The following is a 24,479-nucleotide window of genomic DNA, read 5'->3' as shown; positions in this document are numbered from 1 at the left end:
GATAAGATCGCTTTGTGGAACGGGGCCCTGGTGGCATGGCTTGATGTAGGCACCTGGTGACAGCACTTTGAGACACCTGGTGGCATGGCTTGATGTAGACACCTGGTGACAGACACTTTATGAAACCTGGTGGTATGGCTTGATGTAGACACCTGGTGACAGACACTTTATGAAACCTGGTGGCATGGCTTGATGTAGACACCTGGTGACAGCCACTTTATGAAACCTGGTGGTATGGCTCTATGTAGGCACCTGGTGACAGCCACTTTATGAAACCTGATGGCATGGCTTGATGTAGACACCTTGTTGACAGCAACTTTATGAAACCTGGTGGTATGGCTTGATGTAGACACCTGGTGACAGACACTTTATGAAACCTGGTGGTATGGCTTGATGTAGGCACCTGGTGACAGACACTTTATGAAACCTGGTGGCATGGCTTGATGTAGGCACCTGGTGACAGACACTTTATGAAACCTGGTGGCATGGCTTGATGTAGACACCTGGTGACAGACACTTTATGAAACCTGGTGGCATGGCTTGATGTAGACACCTGGTGACAGACACTTTATGAAACCTGGTGGTATGGCTTGATGTAGACACCTGGTGACAGACACTTTATGAAACCTGGTGGCATGGCTTGATGTAGACACCTGGTGACAGACACTTTATGAAACCTGGTGGTATGGCTTGATGTAGACACCTGGTGACAGACACTTTATGAAACCTGGTGGTATGGCTTGATGTAGACACCTGGTGACAGACACTTTATGAAACCTGGTGGCATGGCTTGATGTAGACACCTTGTGACAGCCACTTTATGAAACCTGGTGGTATGGCTTGATGTAGACACCTGGTGACAGACACTTTATGAAACCTGGTGGCATGGCTTGATGTAGGCACCTTGTGACAGACACTTTGAGACACCTGGTGGCATGGCTTGACCCCTGTTGTATACAAGCACATGACCTGCCTTGTTGAGATGTGAGATATGACCCTCACTAACGTTTAGCATTAGTGTGGCCTCTCCAAGTATATCCGATGACTCGGAAATATTACGTCAGTTTCCTATGACAACCAGCCCAACATAAGCAGCCTGGCTGTTATGCCACAGCTCCCAGTTGTAGACAGGACAGGCTATTGATGTGATTCCCGATGTGTCATTAGCCTGTTGTGGTACTTCCTAGACTCTGTTAACGACATTTCTGTAGCCTCTGTCAGTACATTGTCGTTGTTTACTCTAATAGAAACGTTTGTCATCACCACGGTAATATGTGCTGCCTGACAAGCACATTCATTAAGGGGAAACTTTCTGATTAGGTTGCCATGCTGAATTTACAGAAAAGTGTTTATGAAGCTCCTAAAGGAATTGAATTTACTTGTATTCTCTGTTTTTGCTGTGTGAATAAACCATCAATCATTCAGTGTTTCCTGAAATGGCCTGAAGAGAGGGCATTTCCGTCTTAAATAATGATGTTTTGGGAAAGACTCCAGTGAAGCTGTGGGTGGTATCGACGCAAGTTGATACGGAGAGTTGTCAAAACGGAAATGTAGCTGAAGCGATACTTGACAGGCATTAATGAAATGTGAGATAGCCAAGAATTTGTAACTAAGACCCATGTTAATCCCTATGGGGTTGTAGGTTTGGTGGGTGGATGGTGGGTGGCTGGTAGGATGGTGGGTGGATGATAGAATGGTGGGTGGATGGTGGGATGGGTGGGTGGATGGTGGGATGGGTGGGTGGATGGTAGGATGGATCGATGGATGGTAGGATGGGTGGGTGGATGGTGGGATGGGCAGGTAGATGGTGGGATGATTGATGAGTGGATGGTGGTAGGGTGGTGGATGGGTGGGTGGATGGTGGGATGGGTGGGTGGATGGTGGGATGGGCGGGTGGATGGTGGGATGGGCAGGTGGATGGTGTGATGATGGATGGGTGGTAGGATGGTGGATGAGTGGATGGTGGGTGGATGGTAGGGTGGTGGATGGGCAGGTGGATGGTGGGATGGGTGGGTGGATGGGTAGGTGGATGGTGGGATGGGCAGGTGGATGGTGGGATCGGCAGGAGGAAGGTGGGATGGGTGGGTGGATGGTGGAATGGGTAGGTGGATGGTGGGATGGGCGGGTAGATGGTGGGATGGGCAGGTGGATGGTGTGATGATGGATGGGTGGTAGGATGGTGGATGGTGGGTGGAAGATAGGGTGGTGGATGGGCAGGTGGATGGTGGGATGGGTGGGTGGATGGTGGGATGGGTGGGTGGATGGTGGGTGGATGGTAGGGTGGTGGATGGGTGGGTGGGTGGATGGTGGGATGGGTGGGTGGATGGTGGGTGGATGGTAGGGTGGTGGATGGGCAGGTGGATGGTGGGATGGGTGGGTGGATGGTGGGATGGGTAGGTGGATGGTGGGATCGGCAGGAGGAAGGTGGGATGGGTGGGTGGATGTGGGATGGGCAGGTGGATGGTGGGATCGGTGGGTGGATGGTAGGATGATGGATGAGTGGATGGTGGGATGGGCAGGTGGATGGTGGGATGGGTGGGTGGATGGTGGGATGGGCAGGTGGATGGTGGGATGGGTGGGTAGATGGTGGGATCGGTGGGTGGATGGTAGGATGATGGATGAGTGGATGGTGGGATGGGCAGAGGGATGGTGGGATGGGTGGGTGGATGGTGGGATGGGTGGGTGGATGGTGGGATGATGGATGAGTGGATGGTGGGATGGGCAGGTGGATGGTGGGATGGGCAGGTGGATGGTGGGATGGGCAGGTGGATGGTGGGATGGGTGGGTGGATGGTAGGATGATGGATGAGTGGATGGTGGGATGGGCAGGTGGATGGTGGGATGGGCAGGAGGAAGGTGGGATGGGTGGGTGGATGGTGGGATGGGCAGGTGGATGGTGGGATCGGTGGGTGGATGGTAGGATGATGGATGAGTGGATGGTGGGATGGGCAGGTGGATGGTGGGATGGATGGGTGGATGGTGGGTGGATGGGAGGGTGGTGGATGGGCAGGTGGATGGTGGGATGGGTGGATGGTGGGTGGATGGTAGGGTGGTGGATGGGTGGATGGTGGGATGGGTGGGTGGATGGTGGGATGGGTAGGTGGATGGTGGGATGGGTAGGTGGATGGTGGGTGGGTGGATGGTGGGATGGGTGGGTGGATGGGTGGGTGGATGGTGGGATGGGTGGGTGGATGGTAGGGTGGTAGGATGGGCAGGTGGATGGTGGGATGAGTGGGTGGATGGTGGGATGGGTAGGTGGATGGTGGGATGGGCAGGTGGATGGTGGGTGGGTGGATGGTGGGATGGGTGGGTGGATGGTGGGATGGGTAGGTGGATGGTGGGATGGGCAGGTGGATGGTGGGATGGGTGGGTGGATGGTGGGATGGGCAGGTGGATGGTGGGATGGGTGGGTAGATGGTGGGATCGGTGGGTGGATGGTAGGATGATGGATGAGTGGATGGTGGGATGGGCAGGTGGATGGTGGGATGGGTGGGTGGATGGTGGGATGGGTGGGTGGATGGTGGGATGATGGATGAGTGGATGGTGGGATGGGCAGGTGGATGGTGGGATGGGCAGGTGGATGGTGGGATGGGCAGGTGGATGGTGGGATGGGTGGGTGGATGGTAGGATGATGGATGAGTGGATGGTGGGATGGGCAGGTGGATGGTGGGATGGGCAGGAGGAAGGTGGGATGGGTGGGTGGATGGTGGGATGGGCAGGTGGATGGTGGGATCGGTGGGTGGATGGTAGGATGATGGATGAGTGGATGGTGGGATGGGCAGGTGGATGGTGGGATGGATGGGTGGATGGTGGGTGGATGGGAGGGTGGTGGATGGGCAGGTGGATGGTGGGATGGGTGGGTGGATGGTGGGATGGGTAGGTGGATGGTGGGTGGGTGGATGGTGGGATGGGTGGGTGGATGGTGGGATGGGTAGGTGGATGGTGGGTGGGTGGATGGTGGGATGGGTGGGTGGATGGGTGGGTGGATGGTGGGATGGGTGGGTGGATGGTAGGGTGGTAGGATGGGCAGGTGGATGGTGGGATGAGTGGGTGGATGGTGGGATGGGTAGGTGGATGGTGGGATGGGCAGGTGGATGGTGGGATCGGCAGGAGGAAGGTGGGATGGGTGGGTGGATGGTGGGATGGGTAGGTGGGTGGTGGGATGGGCAGGTGGATGGTGGGATCGGTGGGTGGATGGTAGGATGATGGATGAGTGGATGGTGGGATGGGCAGGTGGATGGTGGGATGGGTGGGTGGATGGTATAATGGTGGATGGATTGTGGGATGGGTGGGTGGATGCTATGATGGTGGATGGGTGGGTGGTAGATGGTTGGTGGATGGTAGGATGGGTGGTAGGATGTGGAATTAATTGTAATTCATTCAGGCAGTACCAGGTGACACACTGATATGTTTTTCCCTCCATTCGTACCTTCTTCATGTTGAGGAGCAGAGTTCGATTCTGCACGTGGGAACAGTATATGAAACCCATTCCTGCTGTGATATGGCTGGAATACTGCTAAAGCTGCATGTTACTCTTGATATTGCAATTTGAGAATAATTGAGAGCGAGGTTTTATGCAGCTTTTAGCAATATTCCAGCAAAATCCCAGCGGGGAACACCAGAAATGGGTTTCACACAGTCTACCCATGTGGGGAATTGAACCTGGATCTTCGGTGTACCGAGCAAACGCTTCAACAACTAGACATTTTTTTACTAAAACTAGGTTCTGCTAATCTTGAGAAGACACATGATATGTTAACTGTGACTTTCATGATTTTGTCCCGCTGGTTTATTAAACATTCTGTCAGTTGTGTGGTAAAGAGTTGGCCAGGTGTCAGGACATGAAGAATGCCAGTGTAGAATACAGCCCACTAAAACTGTGATCGACTTTGGATTTGTATCATCTTGATGTAGTATTTAAGAAAGCTTCCCTCGCTTCCTATGTGTGCAGATGTCACTTTTTGTGATGATTATTGAGTGAAAGTCACCTCATGGCATGTATGTATGTTTGCTCAGCCTTTACACCATGTGGACATAGCTTTTATTTCCGACACGAAGACTGTCTCATTGTGTGTCGTCTTCCTGCATTGATCCTGAAAATTGATCCCAACCTCTGCCATTTCCATATTGCAGCGCACGGACTGCCCTAACATGTAATCAATGGGAGACAGAAGGAAATATCACATTAATTACCCTGCATATTCCTCTTTTATTGAGACGAAGCGTTATGAATTACTTGCTCTTTATCAACTTTTCCTGTATTGACTTTGACAGTCTGCAGAGAGTTATAGGAGAAGTCAATACAATGATGTCTGAGGTTCAGTGCTTTACTGTAGTTTATGATGTGGAATAATGGCAGGATCGAGGTGTGGACTCTTTCTTCTGGCAGTCTGGATTTTCACAGCTGTGGTGTGGATGAGAATTTTATTTCTCCCGCAGTTTGAAGCATGAAATGTGTGTTATATGAAACAAATATGCGTACGTGTAACACTAGGTAATGATTTGAAGTCAAGGTGACAGGTAGTTTACTGGCCGTCAATGTCTGTCGATCCTCTGTCTCGGCAGCTGATACAGTCTGGATGAAACATATCTCCTACACTCTCATGTTTTTTAAATACAAATTTTTCCATTTCACTTAAAAACGTTAAATTTGTTTATGTGTTGGGGATTTAAAACTCAACTTTTGAATACTGTTGGTATATTCATGAAAATATTCACTGTGGTAATTGAGAATTTGTTCCAGAGGGGTTCTATAACACTTCTATAAGTATTCCTTTTGCAACCCCTGTGTTGTAGGTGGGACATCCAGACTGATAATTCATAAACACATGCTCATAACATAGTTGAAATCGTACAATTGACTCTGCTTTTGGAAAGGGCTTTGTCACTTTTATTTGACAACACAGGAGTGTTACAATTTTGACATTGGTGATTGGATGGGCTTCTATTTGGATATACAGTATGTGTCATGTCACTTCAAAATGAACTGAATATAAAGAAGAGGAGATTGTTCTGCAGTGAGTGACACAAATAGCTGTATAGGTCAGTGACTTGGACCCAAGAAATGTAAAAGGTCACTGGCAAATAAACAAAAATGGCAGACAAGTATAATAACAAATCAATGAAATATGGTCATGACAGGATGAATATATATGATCTGGCCAATGAACGTCGCCATAAGAAATGCAGCTGACAGTGTTTCCCTGTGATACAGAAAGTATGATGCAAAGACACACTCTGCTTAGAATTTCAATTACTCTTTTCGATGGCTGTGCATTGTTTTATTAAATCAATAATGTAAGTAAGTAGGACTAATCCTTACTATTTACCTTTTGATCATGAAAGTTTAAAACATGTGATGCCTTGCTTGACATTTCAATCAGTCAAAAGTCTGACTACTTAAACAAACCATCTGTCAAATTGAAATTTTATGGGTCAGTCTATGACCGGTGACTGATGGCCATCTGAAACTCTGGTCCCTGTCGGTTGTACCAGATGGAGAGTTAGCTGTAGGACACAAGTAATGCCATAATGTACAGATTGTAGTTCCTTCACTGCTAATGTGCTCTGTTCTCTGTTAATCTATTGTAGGGAATAACATTCAGATGTTACTATGGCAGCAGTGAATCAGAAGGTAAACCTACTTACAGATTCAAAACATGGGATTGAATACCTGTATATTTCATTTGAAACCAATGTGAAGTATTTACATGTCTCAAAACGGGAGATCTTCACAGATCCCAGTCGCCTTACGGCAAGCACGGGTAGCTGAAGACCTATTCTACCCCGGATCAACACAGGTCCCAGTCGCCTTACGGCAAGCATGGGTAGCTGAAGACCTATTCTACCCTGGATAAACACAGGTCCCAGTCGCCTTACGGCAAGCATGGGTAGCTGAAAACCTATTCTACCCCGGATCAACACAGGTCCCAGTCGCCTTACGGCAAGCATGGGTAGCTGAAGACCTATTCTACCCCGGATCAACACAGGTCCCAGTCGCCTTACGGCAAGCATGGGTAGCTGAAGACCTATTCTACCCCAGATCTACACAGGTCCCAGTCGCCTTACGGCAAGCATGGGTAGCTGAAGACCTATTCTACCCCGGATCTTCACAGGTCCCAGTCACCTTACGGCAAGCATGGGTAGCTGAAGACCTATTCTACCCCAGATCTACACAGGTCCCAGTCGCCTGACGGCAAGCATGGGTATAGCTGAAGACCTATTCTACCCCAGATCTACACAGGTCCCAGTCGCCTTACGGCAAGCATGGGTAGCTGAAGACCTATTCTACCCCGGATCTTCACAGGTCCCAGTCACCTTACGGCAAGCATGGGTAGCTGAAGACCTATTCTACCCCAGATCTACACAGGTCCCAGTCGCCTTACGGCAAGCATGGGTATAGCTGAAGACCTATTCTACCCCAGATCTACACAGGTCCCAGTCGCCTTACGGCAAGCATGGGTAGCTGAAAACCTATTCTACCCCGGATCAACACAGGTCCCAGTCGCCTTACGGCAAGCATGGGTAGCTGAAGACCTATTCTACCCCGGATCAACACAGGTCCCAGTCGCCTTACGGCAAGCATGGGTAGCTGAAGACCTATTCTACCCCAGATCTACACAGGTCCCAGTCGCCTTACGGCAAGCATGGGTAGCTGAAGACCTATTCTACCCCGGATCTTCACAGGTCCCAGTCACCTTACGGCAAGCATGGGTAGCTGAAGACCTATTCTACCCCAGATCTACACAGGTCCCAGTCGCCTTTCGGCAAGCATGGGTATAGCTGAAGACCTATTCTACCCCAGATCTACACAGGTCCCAGTCGCCTTACGGCAAGCATGGGTAGCTGAAGACCTATTCTACCCCAGATCTACACAGGTCCCAGTCGCCTTACGGCAAGCATGGGTAGCTGAAGACCTATTCCACCCCAGATCTACACAGGTCCCAGTCGCCTTACGGCAAGCATGGGTAGCTGAAGACCTATTCCACCCCAGATCTACACAGGTCCCAGTCGCCTTACGGCAAGCATGGGTAGCTGAAGACCTATTCTACCCCGGATCTACACAGGTCCCAGTCGCCTTACGGCAAGCATGGGTAGCTGAAGACCTATTCTACCCCAGATCTACACAGGTCCCAGTCGCCTTACGGCAAGCATGGGTAGCTGAAGACCTATTCTACCCCGGATCTACACAGGTCCCAGTCGCCTTACGGCAAGCATGGGTAGCTGAAGACCTATTCTACCCCAGATCTACACAGGTCCCAGTCGCCTTACGGCAAGCATGGGTAGCTGAAGACCTATTCTACCCCGGATCTACACAGGTCCCAGTCGCCTTACGGCAAGCATGGGTAGCTGAAGACCTATTCTACCCCGGATCTACATGGATGTAATCGTGGAAGTGATGAGTCATTGGTTCAGTCTAATATTTTCAGGAGGAATTTAGGAATCAGTGAACATTGGTCTTCTTTTACCATAATTGCTGTATTAAGCGCCTTGTTCAAATAAAGCACCCCTGATAAACTTCAAGACCAATCTGTAAGTAATATTTACAAGCGCCCTCTTTGAAACCCGAAAAGTTACATGACTGTCCTTATTTTCTTGTGTATATTACCGATTTCTTTACAGAAACCAAGCAGTGTTAAAGGGCTGTATAATGTCTTAGTGAGCACCCAAAACATTTCATGGAGTTTTGGACCAAGTTTGTTCTCTTCTGCTGTGTCTCTGACAACAAATGTGACTTGTGTATGGCTTTAACCTGTCTAGATGTCTGTCTTTGTGACATGCACTAGATCTTTGTTCACAAGGTCTGCCACTTGTTTATTGGGTTCATGCTGGACTATTGGAAAGGCCACTATCATATTCCTGTAGTTTTGCTGATTTTGACATACAGCAACATTTCACACATTCATTGACATCGCAGTGCTTTTCTTCATCAATATAGAAGTTAAAAGGTCCTAATATGACTCATGAATGGTGCTGTTCTTGATGTTCATTTATAAGGACTTTGATGCAGTGTGTCCTTACAGTATATCAGTTTACAAAAGAAGATCAAACACTGCTACAATAAATTGCCATATTCTTAATATCAGTATTTGTAGCTGGAATTGAGTCTCCTAAGAGATTCAGGCACACATGTGAACAACACCTGATAGATGTCACACAGATAAATGAAGTGGATGCTTATAATTTCAGGTGGTGCACCTGCACTGGTGGCCGATGGTGCGAGACTGCATGTGCTACCTGCTCAGCGTGCTGGCCCTGGTACTGGTCATCATGGACGGAATGGTCAAGTGGTCAGTCAAAGTTTACAAACGCAAATTATATGCTGATTCAGTCCTTTATATATTGAGAAAGAAATCATACATTTATATTAATTTTAGTTTTTGTTTCTGTTAAGTACAAGTGTTTTAATGATTCACCTATGCTTCACAAATGTATACACCTTACGACTCCAGTATTGCCATATGCATCATGTCATGACTCCAGTATTTTGATATATATCATGTCATGACTCCAGTATTGTGATATATATCATGTCATGACTCCAGTATTGTGATATATATCATATCATGACTCCAGTATTGTGATATATATCATATCATGACTCTAGTATTGTGATATATATCATATCATGACTCCAGTATATTGATATGTATCATATCATGACTCCAGTATTGTGATATATATCATATCATGACTCCAGTATTGTGATATATATCATATCATGACTCCAGTATTGTGATATGTATCATATCATGACTCCAGTATTGTGATATATATCATATCATGACTCCAGTATTGTGATATATATCATATCATGACTCCAGTATTGTGATATGTATCATATCATGACTCCAGTATTGTGATATATATCATATCATGACTCCAGTATTGCCATATGTATCATATCATGACTCCAGTATTGCCATATGCATCATATCATGACTCCAGTATTGTGATATGTATCATATCATGACTCCAGTATTATGAAACTATATATCGTTGAGTATAAGGCAAGGTAATCATGTAATTACACTGTATGGTTATATAAAATGTTCATTGTTTATTTCATTCAATATTGTTTACATTCATTTGGGCAAAGTTGTATGTGAAGTGATCAGAAGAGCGAACAACTCAGAGTTATTTGCAGCAACCACGGTCAGATTACAGCTATTGACATATGAAACGAACTTTAGTGGATAGAGAATGGATATATATATCATAAATGCCATACATTGACTCGCTGAAAGTCATATTTGTTGTAGTTGGACTAGTATATATCAACATTAAGTTTTCGCTATCACTAGCATGGGAGCATTGACGGTGATTGGTGAAATTGTTCCATACGAAAAATTATCCGTCAATAGCGATCAGCTATACCAAAGTGATAAGCTTATGGTTATTAATTTATTTCAAATACATTTATATATAGTAAAGCTGCAACTAAAATAACATGATATTGGAATAAATTATTCCTGAAAAAATAATAGTTTCAGAAACAATTCTTGTATAAAAATTATTAAAAGTTATATTATTTGGTAATTTTTAACCAAATCACCAACAGATTCCAAGAAACGCTTGCACAGCTGATTGCTACTTCCCGCTTAGTTTACAAGGCAAATACAAACGGTAATCTTAATCTCTGCATAAAACAATGCCTAGCAGAACAGGAAATACAATTTATGTATTAATAATCATCATGTCTATTGATGTTTTATCTCACATTTCAAATTTGTATTGACCAAGTTTAATTTTTATGTTCTGTTAGATTCGCTTAAGGGACAGATCTACGATGTAATTTTGCTGCCGACAAACACGTTTTTATTGCAAATGTAGGGATTGTGTATGCGCTGGTGACGTGCTTCATTCCGATTCGCTTTATGGACAGGGTATATAAATTAGCATCGATTTTGAAGGCTTGTCCGGGGGAGGGGGGGGTCGCTTTATAGACATGATATATGGTATGTATCATACCATGACTCAAGTATGTGATATATATCATATCATGACTCAAGTATTGTGATATATATCATATCATGACTCAAGTATTGTGATATATATCATATCATGACTTGACTGGAAGACTGGATAGTATGTTTTACTGTGCTTTGTGTGCTTTATAGACATGATATACGGTATGTATCATACCATGATTCAAGTATGTGTTATATATCATATCATGACTCAAGTATTGTGATATATATCATATCATGACTCAAGTATTGTGATATATATCATATCATGACTCAAGTATTGTGATATATATCATATCATGACTTGACTGGAAGACTGGATAGTATGTTTTACTGTGCTTTGTGAGCTGGGTATTGCTGTAATATGCTTTGTGAGCAGGGTACTGCTGTAATATGCTTTGTGAGCAGGGTACTGCTGTAGCCTGACTGTATTCAGACCCACTGTGTACCCCCAATACAATCTCAAAATCCAACCATAAAAATAATGAAGAAAGCAACTTTTGCTGTTGAGGATTTATTCCATTTTGAAATTGTTTATGCATTTCACAGCAAAGGTTAGGAGGAAAAATGATATTTTTGATGACTGAAAACCAATACTATAAGATGTAGAATGTATGAAAATATAATATGACCATATACATGGCTGAGAATTTTAGAGATCTGTTTGTCATGTCAGAAGATTACAGCAAGAGTACCTCATGGTTCTAGGCCAGTCAAACTAAAATATACCAAGTCAGTAATCTTAATATCAACACGAGGTTTGTGATGCCATTTGTTGATGACAGATACCTGGGAAGGCTTCTATGGGAAACCTAAGACTAATATGCCTGATGGAAAATAGCTGTAAGCTTAACACTGTGTACAAAGCTGTAGGCTGCAGAGGACATTTAATCACTTTGGCAGGCCTGCGTTACTGGTTTCCTCACAGTGTGAGAATATTTAGGATTTAAAGACACTGGATATTCAATTTGGAATTTGAGGTTTATGAACATGTTTTGTTCAAGTTTAATCCAACCTTTAATGACTTGCTCTTCTCACCAAATGTTACAATAAGCAGATAATGAGATTTGTGTAGACTGAGACTGCTTCAATGGCTGGTTATCTGAGGCTGAAAGACTCTGATTGGATCGTGCATGTGAGCTTAGATGACCATAATTAATTGCCAATCAGTGAAACTGTGTTTGCGGAGAACACTGGCCAATGCTTTGCTTTGTTGCAGACATATCTCCAGATCTATCGATAAGCTTTTGGTTATTTGGGTATTTTACCCAGGGGTTTAATTTTTGATTGGGTATCCACATTTTTTAGAGGGTATTAAAATTTTTTTACCCACCTGTTTCTTGACATTTGGGTATTTTAACTCGAAAACCTGCTTTGTAACAAACCCTATATATCATGTAAAACTAGGTGAATAGTAGTATACCTGTGTGCTTATGGCTCCCTCTCTGGGAAACCATGGTTGTTTTGCAAAACATAGCATTGTAAGAAAGGCTATATATCTTTAATCACCAATCAGCGATGGTTTAAGAAAAAAAATGAACATTGATGTGCTTTTCAAATGGCATCTGTCAGTAAGTTAATTTCACAATTGGCTGATACACAATAATTTTATCCAACAGTTGTAATATACGCAATCGTTTTATCTAATACTTATAATATACACATTAATTTTATTGCAATGGTGCATTTATAGTTTTTGTTGCGTATTATTTGATTATTTGATTTGTCTGCATATATCAATTTATTTAATGCATATTTTACGAAAATATGGGGCTTATCTCGAGCTCTGTTTATCCAATTAATCTTTGTTGTTGCTTGATGACAACATGTTTTTATTGGAGTCTTTTGAGAATATGCCTACTGTCACACCAGGCCAGAGTGTTTGTTTCACCCTTACTCGTGAAGGAAAACTATTTATTAACTCACCTGACTGAAAGTCGCCAGAAAGTTCTCACTAATGATGACAACCCAAATTGTTCAAGAGATTTGAATCCAATTTTCAACATTGCCACAATGGCATCATGTAAACCTATTTTTGACTGAGTAGCCATTTTTTTCAAAATGTAAGTTTGGTACATGTGTAGTTAGTAGTGGGACTAAATTCATATGTCCCAGTGTTTTTTTTTGCGATATGTTTTGATCATCATTTGACCTTTTCACATGGATCATTGTGAAAACTGCAAGTTTTTATGGCGTTTTATAAGTCAGAATGTAATAAAAATTGGTACATGTACGTGTAGTTAGTAGTGGGACTCCACATGTGTTCCATGTTGTGCGATATTTGATATTTAGACATTGATTTGACAGTTGCACTTCTAAATTCTCTCAAAAGTCATTTTCTCAAGCTGTAAACATCATTTCCTCAGAAACCAGCCTTGACCAATGAAGCTGAAACTTCACAGGATTGTTCCAATTTGTTGAAGGGCTTTGAATCTGATTTTCAATGTAGCCACTAGGAACCTCTGTTTATGGCCACTGGTCAGCCCTTTCTCGTCATAATCTAATGTAATGCCGTTAACTTTCCCAACTTTGGCATGTATGCTTTTCCTGATGATGACATATTTCATTTAAATCATTGTGATTTTACAGTGTTTTTGGTGAAATAAATAAAAAAATTGTTTGGCATTAAAAAATACCATTTTTTCCTCAGAGTTGAAACTTTGTAAAAAGGAAATGTAGTCACAGCTACAGATCAGCTGTGTATTTGCATAAAATACCCCCCCAAAATATTCAAGACCCACTTACTTTCAATTAACTTGTGTATAGAAATGCATGCATTAAATGAAAAACTCAAATGTATAAAAACAGCATGCGTAAATACCCAATGAAGCTTTTTCAGCATGCATACTATTGAGCTAATTTCCGAAACACAATTACGAGCTTATTTATTCTCCGAGTCAAGCCTATAGTTGGAACACTTATATACATCTAAAACATTCTTTTATTATTTTTTTAAAATCTCAAAATGTTAAGTCATTTTTGGAAAAACCCAAAAGTGAATAGATGAGTGAAAAAATATTGCTTACCCAATATAAAATGTAAATAACTCAACTAAAATAAAAACCTTTGAGTAAAAACTCTGGTAGTTGTTGTGCATTACATTATTGTTTGAAAATAGTACATTAAATTCATGCTTGGCGATTAGGAAACATTGTGGACATTTAGATACTTGTTTCATATTTGTTTCATATTTGTTAATGCATTTGGTGTTCGTATTGAAATATTTTCTGCATAAATACTAAGAGAGCATCTTTTGTTAAAGGCCTGTCTTTGTTAACATTTTAAATTGTTGACTACTTATCCAGGTGAGCTACAGTGCTGTGGAACTATTTTTTGTGCTTAGATAAGTCTAAAAATGTTAGGAAAATATTTGGCTGTGATAACTTTTCAAAATAGCAATAGATAGATTAACTGGATTATTTTTATGAATTAATTTATGACAAGCCATCACACCGAAGAAAAAATAGAGTTTGCAAAACACTGCTCACATGGTATTATATTCAAATGACTTTTTGAAAACAAAATCTTAAGTGTGCTTGTTATCTTATTATGTTGCTGCCTACTGACCAGGCTTTTCACTCACAAATCTGTGAACCATGAAATAAGAAACATATGGCCTCATGATGACTGTCAAGAAAGCAGCCCTTTAGATTTATATAAATATTATTGGGATAAATCCAGCCTACACCATGAATAAACACCTTGGCCATGGGCCTCCATCAGTCCATCAGTCAATCAGTCTCAGAAACAAGGTTAGTCAAGGTAATCTGGAAACATACGTTTTACCACAATCTCATTAACATCAGATCTTAGATCTCACCATGCTACACGAAGAAATGAGAACAACCTTTACGCAAACTTTGACTTAACAATGAAATGACTAACAAGAAATAGACAATCAGAAACAGCTTGTCAAGCTTTACAGCACTAGTTTCAAACTGGCAACTTCCATTTCAGACTATGTTTTTTGAAAAAAATAGATTAAAAATTTGAAAACTGAACAAAAGAAATTCTAGACTGTGTAATGGATGGCCGATATTGTATGGCAAGACATGGGCTGTGGAAAGTCTCTTCCATTGGAAATGTTTATGCTATTGAAGCAGGAGAGAGATTGTCATTTGGACAGAATCTGTTGCCCAGCCTGTATCCTCAGATCTTGTTTAGCAGCAGTGAGAACTAGACCTGAGTTAATGAGATTGGTTCTACCATGTCATTGCAAATATCTGACTTCCTGTATTGACTGCTATCTGTGACAGGTACGAGGCCATCTGTCTGTGCTGTCTGTATCTTCTGTACATCGTCCTCATGTACTTCAACCTGAGACTGGAGCACTGGCTAGTCCCAGCATGCTCGAGGTGTTGTCCGGCCAAGTCTGTCGGAGAGGAGGATGTCCTTTATGACAGAATCAAATCAAATGGTGCTATTCCGGAAGGAGAATTAAGTAAGTTTATTTGGGTGCATTGGTGGTAAGATTGGATACATGACTTCAATTTTTTTTGTCATTGTTTTTTAATGTTCACATGGAACTTATTACAATGATATTATTAGTGTGTTATATTTCCAAATGCAGAAAAAGTATGTGAAACTATTTGTGAATATATATGTTGTTATTTTCAGCTTGACCCCCATCTCTATATGTACATGTATATTTATTATAATACAATTGTTGTTTTTGGAATTTTAATAATTCATACATTGAAATGATGTATTTATGGATTGTTTTCGCTGTGCAATATTTTGTTGATTATGTGGCCATGGCATTTTGTGTGAACACTGGTGAGAAGTAGCAGTATGCAGACCAGTAGAAATTGACAGGAAAATCATTAAACCTGCACCTTCAGTATAACAGCTGAATTTCAATAAAAATAAGATTAGCTAAGTGTACTGAAGCCAGAAAAAAATACCCAACCGAAATCAACCATGGGGGAACATGATAGTTTGTCATACAACTATGGAGTTTAAGTTACAAATATGAGTGAGAGATTGGGTATGGTTTTATGCAGCTTTTAGCAATATTCCAGCAATATCAAGGCAGGGAAACCAGAAATGGGCTCCACACTTTATGCCAATGTGGGGAAACGAACCCGGGTTGTCAGCGTTAACCAATAGGCTTCCCAACTGGCCCATCAAATATGATCTTGTTAGCTTACCAGGTTATCAGGGTTATCATAGTTACTGTTTTTTCACAGGCATCAGGAATATGGAATCAGGATCCGATTCCTAGATGCCTCAGTTACTAGGATGAGTGAGTGAGTGAGTATGGTTTTACTCCGCTTTTTGCAATATTCCAGCAATATCACGGTGGGGGACACCTGAAATGGGCTTCACACATTGTACCCATGTCGGGAATCAGACCCGGGTCTTCGGCGTGACGAGCGAACGCTTTAACCACTAGCCTGCCCGACCGCCCTTCTAGGATGAGGTGTTAGTTGACAGAACACATTAATGACAATATGATCATCCACTGTGAAAGATGCTGTTCCACAATACTGATGTGAAGCTAATCGATGCGTACTATATCACATAACTATTTCTCATCGTATCCTATTTGTGATATGTTGTTATGTAAGCAACTGCTGCATTGTGGTCAAATCATTGTGTTGCTAAATACATTACCAAGAAGGGTTACAAAGGGTTTCTGTCAAAACTGGTTTCTGGTAAAACTCTTTGAGTAGCTGCCTCAACCCATAGTTAAATCCCACCTACACTGCTACACTGGACCAGACCCTTCCCCTCCCCTCGCTGCTACACTGGGCCAGACCCCTCCCCTCCCCTCGCTGCTACACTGGTCCAGACCCTTCCCCTCCCCTGGCTGCTACACTGGGCCACACCCTTCCCCTCCCCTCGCTGCTACACTGGGCCAGACCCTTCCCCTCCCCTCGCTGCTACACTGGGCCAGACACTTCCCTTCCCCTCCCCTCAATGCTACACTGGGCCAGTCCCTTCCCCTCCCCTCGCTGCTACACTGGGCCAGACCCCTCCCCTCCCCTTGCTGCTACACTGGGCCAGACACTTCCCTTCCCCTCCCCTCGCTGCTACACTGGGCCAGACCCCTCCCCTCCCCTTGCTGCTACACTGGGCCAGACACTTCCCTTCCCCTCCCCTCGCTGCTACACTGGGCCAGTCCCTTCCCCTCCCCTCGCTGCTACACTGGGCCAGTCCCTTCCCCTCCCCTCGCTGCTACACTGGGCAAGACCCCTCCCCTCCCCTTGCTGCTACACTGGGCAAGACCCCTCCCCTCCCCTTGCTGCTACACTGGGCCAGACCCTTTCCCTCCCCTCGCTGCTACACTGGGCCAGACCCTTCCCCTCCCCTCAATGCTACACTGGGCCAGACCCTTCCCCTCCCCTCGCTGCTACACTGGGCCAGACCCTTCCCCTCCCCTCGCTGCTACACTGGGCCAGTCCCTTCCCCTCCCCTCGCTGCTACACTGGGCCAGTCCCTTCCCCTCCCCTCGCTGCTACACTGGGCCAGTCCCTTCCCCTCCCCTTGCTGCTACACTGGGCCAGACACTTCCCTTCCCTTCCCCTCGCTGCTACACTGGGCCAGTCCCCTCACCTCCCCTCGCTGCTACACTGGGCCAGACCCTTCCCCTCCCCTCGCTGCTACACTGGGCCAGTCCCTTCCCCTCCCCTCGCTGCTACACTGGGCCAGACCCTTCCCTCGCTGCTACACTGGGCCAGTCCCTTCCCCTCCCCTCGCTGCTACACTGGGCCAGTCCCTTCCCCTCCCCTCGCTGCTACACTGGGCCAGATCCTTCCCCTCCCCTCATTGCTATACAGGGCCAGATTATTAGCCAACAGCTTCTACATTGCTTGGTTGGCCAGCTCTACCAAATCACACTACTCTGCACATACTTCATATATTAAATTTGTATTTTGGAAAGAAAGCATGAAGGAGAAAAGGAAACGCTGTGATTACTGCATATTCAGGAATATTGTTTAGAAAGTTGTTCAAGGAGTATAAGGTTCAGTGTCAAAACTTGCATTGGGACAAAACCTATGCAGTGTGTCAAGCAAGTGGTGCTTGGTATTTTGAGGAGAGATGTGAAGATGAAAAATGTGTAGTTTTCACACCATACATACTCGGTACATTTCCTTGTACAGTGATATTCCTTGAGCAGATCATCATTTCAGGAAGCTAAGTCCTCAACCATCACATGGCAGGAAGGTAAATCCTTGACCATCACATGGCAGGAAGGTAAATCCTTGACAATCACATGGCAAGAAGGTAAATCCTCAACCATCACATGGCAGGAAGGTAAATCCTTGACCATCACATGGCAGGAAGGTAAATCCTTGACAATCACATGGCAAGAAGGTAAATCCTCAACCATCACATGGCAGAAAGGTAAATCCTTGACCATCACATGGCAGGAAGGTAAATCCTTGACCTTCACATGGCAGGAAGGTAAATCCTTGACCATCACATGGCAGGAAGGTAAATCCTTGACCATCACATGGCAGGAACGTAAATCCTTGACCATCACATGCCAGGAATGTAAATCCTTGACCATCACATGGTAGGAAGGTAAATCCTTGACCATAACATTTGACCATCACATGTCAGGAAGCTAAATCCTTGACCATCACATGGCAGGAAGGTAAATCCTTGACCATCACATTTGACCATCACATGGCAGGAAGGTAAATCCTTGACCATCACATTTGACCGTCACATGTCAGGAAGGCAAATCCTTGACCATCACATTTGACCGTCACATGTCAGGAAGGTAAATCCTTGACCATCACATGGCAGGTAGGTAAATCCTTGACCATCACATGGCAGGAAGGTAAATCCTTGACCATCACATGGCAGAAACGTAAATCCTTGACCATCACATGCCAGGAACGTAAATCCTTGACCATCACATGCCAGGAAGGTAAATCCTTGACCATTACATGGCAGGAAGGTAAATCATTGACCACTTGCTGCCAGGAAGGTAAATCCTTGACCACATGATGCCAGGAAAGTAAATCCTTGTCCACATGATGCCAGGAAAGTATATTCTTGACACATATATGTTTTTGATGTGTGTTGATAACGTCATGATCAGTTTTCAATACAATCATCAGTATTCGATCTTTAGAGGATTGATATATAAATCGCTTTGGAGAGCATCACAGGGTGAATTGCAAACACTGGGAATGGACATTAGTTCAGCCGATGTGTACTGATTTCCTTAAAACATCATTCAGAAAATGCTTTTATTGATGTACGACCTTCCAAGAGAGACCAGGTAATGGGAGCAAGGACTGAGCTGTAGGTACCAGGAGCTATCAGTGGGGCAGATAAGGAGAGCTTGCACTAGAGCTGCACTGGAGCCGCACATCACTCTCCTGGGCTATATTGAGAGGCTTTACCGAGGATGGTGTGCTGGATACTTGCAGCATCATACCATCCTAATGGGCATTGACAACACTGACTTGGACAAGACTGCATAATCCCCTAGGCCCTGGTTGGTTGCAGATGCTGTTTGGACATTCTAATGTATTTTGTTGTAGATCACTGCCCCGAGTCGATGCAAATGCTCCCCCTTACCTCTGACTGTGAATCTGATGAGGGTTCATACCCAGATACCAACACCTTTGTGAAGCGGGCGCCTCCATCTGCATGTATTTAGCTTCTACTTATTTCAGAAAAATTAAAGATTAACTGCATTTGGAAGTTTGATTTGGCATCAATTTTCAAGCAATACTTTTTCTTATCAAATGTGAAAAAGCTGTATTTCTTATTTTTCACAAATATATATTCCTATATACATATATATAATATTTTCCTATTGGTTCTCTGTATTTATATGGTATATATAACCTGGTTGATGTAGTGGTGAGGGTTTCTTTAGTTAAATCATTTCTACATACCCTGGGAGCATTATGATTTTTCTTCCTTGAGGTTTTTCTGTAAATTTGTCTAAATCATATCTTTTCACAAGTCCTTGTACATGTTCTATGGTATGCTTGCTATGAGAAGATGCGAGAAGGGAATTAACAGTGGAAGGTGATGTATGTTTTGCAGCACCACACAGGGAGGCAGATGAGCCTGCCGGGCTGTGTGAAGTTCCAAGTGGATGCTGCAAGAAGCTGCTCTGGTTTGTCTCTCTACCACTATGTGCCATACTGTTCCTGTCTGTGCCCGACTGCCGAAAACAAGCATGGAAGAAATGGTTCCTGTTGACATTTCTCCTGTCCTTAGTTTGGTTGTCTCTCTTCTCATTCCTAATGGTGTGGATGATCACAGTTATAGGTAAGTTTACTTCACTTTCCAGTCTATATTTAAGAAATAAAGTTTGCTCTACCTCCATGTGTAGTACTCATTCCTTTTTCCCGAGACAGATATAATTCAAAAGCACCATCACCCCCGGCACAGACAATTTTGTGATTGCTGCGGTACGGACTCAGTGGTTTGAATATGTTTGTGGGCATGACATCATCTTGCTGTATTTTGTTCCACGTTATGTTCAAATATTCACCAAGTTTATAGAAACTATTTCAAAGAAAATTTATGTGGATGCAGCAACTTGCTTGACGGTAATGGAAGAACGATGTTACCAAGGATAATTTATACAGCGCTGCGACATCAGACCATTATGATGTAACTCAAAAAGTGTACTTTATCAAAGGATACTTTATCTTTAAGCAAAACATCTTAGAATTCTTTACTTTTGTGACACAAGGATGGCCCATTGATCCAGTATGAAGAGTAGCATCCCTCAGACAGTCCAGAAACTGTGGGGTTGACTCCAGATCCATCCTGGTTATGTTTCTAGGTTTGTCAGCACCATATTCATGTTTACGGGTTTCTCCAATGTTGTTTTCAATGTCACGTGAACAAATATGGAGGATTGACATGGTCTCTAGCTATCTTACTGCACATATGTGAAATCTATGAGTCGTTATATTCTAATGATGTGACTTTCATTGCCCACCGAACAAAAGGATGCCATTATTACTTGGTATAAAGATTATTACAAAGATAAGGGAATATGGTGCATCTAACAATTAAGGAAGTGGGCTTTTTCATTTTGTATGATTCCCAAAACATGTAGAAAGAGAGTTAATTTTTCTGCAAAGTAAATGGTAGTTGAATGAAGGCGGGAGGATTTGTCTCCCTTTAACTCCCACAGTGGCACCACAGTGCTGGAGTCATTCAGGTTATCCTTCAACCATGCACAGATACAACTTGGTGAAGGCTGTCTCTTAACGTGCTAAATGAGTGCAAATAAATTGAGCACAAATTTGTGTTTAGTTCTCATGTGATTTTTTTAAAATGCCAAATCATTTCGTTACAAACTGCTCCTGATTTGTGCGTCATATGTATTAATAATCCTCTCAAAGCAGTGACTTATTGATATGAAAGATATAATGTGTGTTGATGGTATGATTGTTTTATTCACAGGTTACACAGCTAATATTCCTGACAGTATTATGGGTCTGACCTTTGTTGCCTTTGGAGTCAGCCTCCCTGATGTTGTGGCATCGCTCATAGTCGTTAGAGAAGGTAGGTCCAAGTCTACCTGATGTTGTGGCATCGCTCATAGTCGTTAGAGAAGGTAGGTCCAAGTCTAACTGATGTTGTGGCATCGCTCATAGTCGTTAGAGAAGGTAGGTGCAAGTCTACCTGATGTTGTGGCATCGCTCATAGTCGTTAGAGAAGGTAGGTCCAAGTCTACCTGATGTTGTGGCATCGCTCATAGTCGTTAGAGAAGGTAGGTGCAAGTCTACCTGATGTTGTGGCATCGCTCATAGTCGTTAGAGAAGGTAGGTCCAAGTCTACCTGATGTTGTGGCATCGCTCATAGTCGTTAGAGAAGGTAGGTCCAAGTCTACCTGATGTTGTGGCATCGCTCATAGTCGTTAGAGAAGGTAGGTCCAAGTCTACATGATGTTGTGGCATCGCTCATAGTCGTTAGAGAAGGTAGGTGCAAGTCTACCTGATGTTGTGGCATCGCTCATAGTCGTTAGAGAAGGTAGGTCCAAGTCTACCTGATGTTGTGGCATCGCTCATAGTCGTTAGAGAAGGTAGGTGCAAGTCTACCTGATGTTGTGGCATCGCTCATAGTCGTTAGAGAAGGTAGGTGCAAGTCTAACTGATGTGTTAGTATCACACATAGTCGTTAGAGAAGGTAGGTGCAAGTCTACCTGATGTGTTAGTATCACACATAGTCATTAGAGAAGGTAGATGCAAGTCTACCTGATGTGTTAGTATCACACATAGTCGTTAGAGAAGGTAGGTGCAAGTCTACCTGATGTGTTAGTATCACACTTAGTCGTTAGAGAAGGTAGGTGCAAGTCTACCTGATGTGTTAGTATCACACATAGTTGTTAGAGAAGGTAGGTGCAAGTCTACCTGATGTTGTGGCATCTCTCATAGTCGTTAGAGAAGGTAGGTGCAAGTCTACCTGATGTGTTAGTATCACACTTAGTTGTTAGAGAAGGTAGGTGCAAGTCTACCTGATGTGTTAGTATCACACATAGTCGTTGGAGAAGGTATGTGCAAGTCTACCTGATGTGTTAGTATCACACATAGTCGTTAGAGAAGGTAGGTGCAAGTCTACCTGATGTGTTAGTATCACACATCGTCTTTAGAGAAGGTAGGTGCAAGTCTACCTGATGTGTTAGTATCACACATAGTCGTTGGAGAAGGTAGGTGCAAGTCTACCTGACGTGTTAGTATCACACATCGTCTTTAGAGAAGGTAGGTGCAAGTCTACCTGATGTGTTAGTATCACACATAGTCGTTGGAGAAGGTAGGTGCAAGTCTACCTGATGTGTTAGTATCACACATAGTTGTTAGAGAAGGTAGGTGCAAGTCTACCTGATGTGTTAGTATCACACATAGTCGTTGGAGAAGGTATGTGCAAGTCTACCTGATGTGTTAGTATCACACATAGTCGTTAGAGAAGGTAGGTGCAAGTCTACCTGATGTGTTAGTATCACACATCATCTTTAGAGAAGGTATGTGCAAGTCTACCTGATGTGTTAGTATCACACATAGTCATTAGAGAAGGTAGGTGCAAGTCTACCTGATGTGTTAGTATCACACATAGTCGTTAGAGAAGGTAGGTGCAAGTCTACCTGATGTGTTAGTATCACACATAGTCGTTAGAGAAGGTAGGTGCAAGTCTACCTGATGTGTTAGTATCACACATAGTCGTTAGAGAAGGTAGGTGCAAGTCTACCTGATGTTGTGGCATCTCTCATAGTCGTTAGAGAAGGTATGTGCAAGTCTACCTTATGTGTTAGTATTACACATAGTTGTTAGAGAAGGTAGGTGCAAGTCTACCTGATGTGTTAGTATCACACATAGTTGTTAGAGAAGGTAGGTGCAAGTGTAAACACTGCTGAGTTTAACTCACTCATGCATTAACATATATGAACTAACTTTGGCCTTCTTGTAAGACTGAAGTTGTCTGGTGGTGGTACGAAGCGGTATCATGTTGGTTTTCTTTATTTGCAGGATTGGGGGATATGGCAGTTTCTAATGCAATAGGAAGCAATGTGTTCGACATCCTTGTATGCCTTGGAGTACCTTGGTTCCTCCAAACAGCAGTTCTCCGACCTGGCACTGAGGTGCAGGTCTATAGTGCAGGTAGGCAACAATCTCACAACATCAGTTTATCATCTTATGATGGTGGTTTATCACCCACACCATGTCATGCAGTCTCTTCCAAAGTAACCCAGTTATCTTTGTATTCTCCAGGCTTGACATACACCAGTCTCACCCAATGTAACACAGTTATCTATGTATTCTCCAGGTTTGACATACACTGGTCTCACCCAATGTAACACAGTTATCTATGTATTCTCCAGGCTTGACATACACTGGTCTCACCCAATGTAACACAGTTATCTATGTATTCTCCAGGCTTGACATACACCAGTCTCACCCAATGTAACACAGTTATCTATGTATTCTCCAGGCTTGACATACACTGGTCTCACCCAATGTAACACAGTTATCTATGTATTCTCCAGGCTTGACATACACTGGTCTCACCCAATGTAACACAGTTATCTATGTATTCTCCAGGCTTGACATACACTGGTCTCACCCAATGTAACACAGTTATCTATGTATTCTCCAGGTTTGACATACACCAGTCTCACCCATTGTAACACAGCTGTCTATGTATTCTCCAGGCTTGACATACTGCAGTCTCACCCAATGTAACACAGTTATCTATGTATTCTCCAGGCTTGACATACACTGGTCTCACCCAATGTAACACAGTTATCTATGTATTCTCCAGGTTTGACATACACCAGTCTCACCCAATGTAACACAGTTATCTATGTATTCTCCAGGCTTGACATACACTGGTCTCACCCAATGTAACACAGTTATCTATGTATTCTCCAGGCTTGACATACACTGGTCTCACCCAATGTAACACAGTTATCTATGTATTCTCCAGGTTTGACATACACCAGTCTCACCCAATGTAACACAGCTGTCTATGTATTCTCCAGGCTTGACATACACCAGTCTCACCCAATGTAACCCAGTTA

At 43.6% G+C, this 24,479-nt stretch overlaps 1 protein-coding gene across 2 annotated transcripts in view; it reads left to right on the top strand.

Moving 5' to 3' along the window:
• LOC139452220 (probable sodium/potassium/calcium exchanger CG1090) overlaps window positions 1-24,479 on the top strand; it is a 76,524-nt gene that overhangs the window by 43,667 nt on the left and 8,378 nt on the right. The window contains exons 5-10 of one of the 2 annotated variants that reach the window (XM_071233610.1): window positions 9,189-9,289; window positions 15,226-15,410; window positions 19,474-19,584; window positions 19,988-20,215; window positions 21,368-21,469; window positions 23,428-23,559. In XM_071233610.1, coding sequence (XP_071089711.1) covers window positions 9,189-9,289; window positions 15,226-15,410; window positions 19,474-19,584; window positions 19,988-20,215; window positions 21,368-21,469; window positions 23,428-23,559 — 859 coding nt within the window. The remainder of the gene's footprint in view (window positions 1-9,188; window positions 9,290-15,225; window positions 15,411-19,473; window positions 19,585-19,987; window positions 20,216-21,367; window positions 21,470-23,427; window positions 23,560-24,479) is intronic. The other variant, XM_071233611.1, reaches the window with a different exon arrangement.

The sequence above is a fragment of the Haliotis cracherodii genome, unplaced genomic scaffold, assembly GCF_022045235.1.
Source record: "Haliotis cracherodii isolate W230 unplaced genomic scaffold, xgHalCrac1.p SCAF_9, whole genome shotgun sequence".
Taxonomy (NCBI): domain Eukaryota; kingdom Metazoa; phylum Mollusca; class Gastropoda; order Lepetellida; family Haliotidae; genus Haliotis; species Haliotis cracherodii.
The sequence above is the reverse complement of the archived record's forward strand: the minus strand, read 5'-3'. Positions and strand labels throughout refer to the sequence as shown.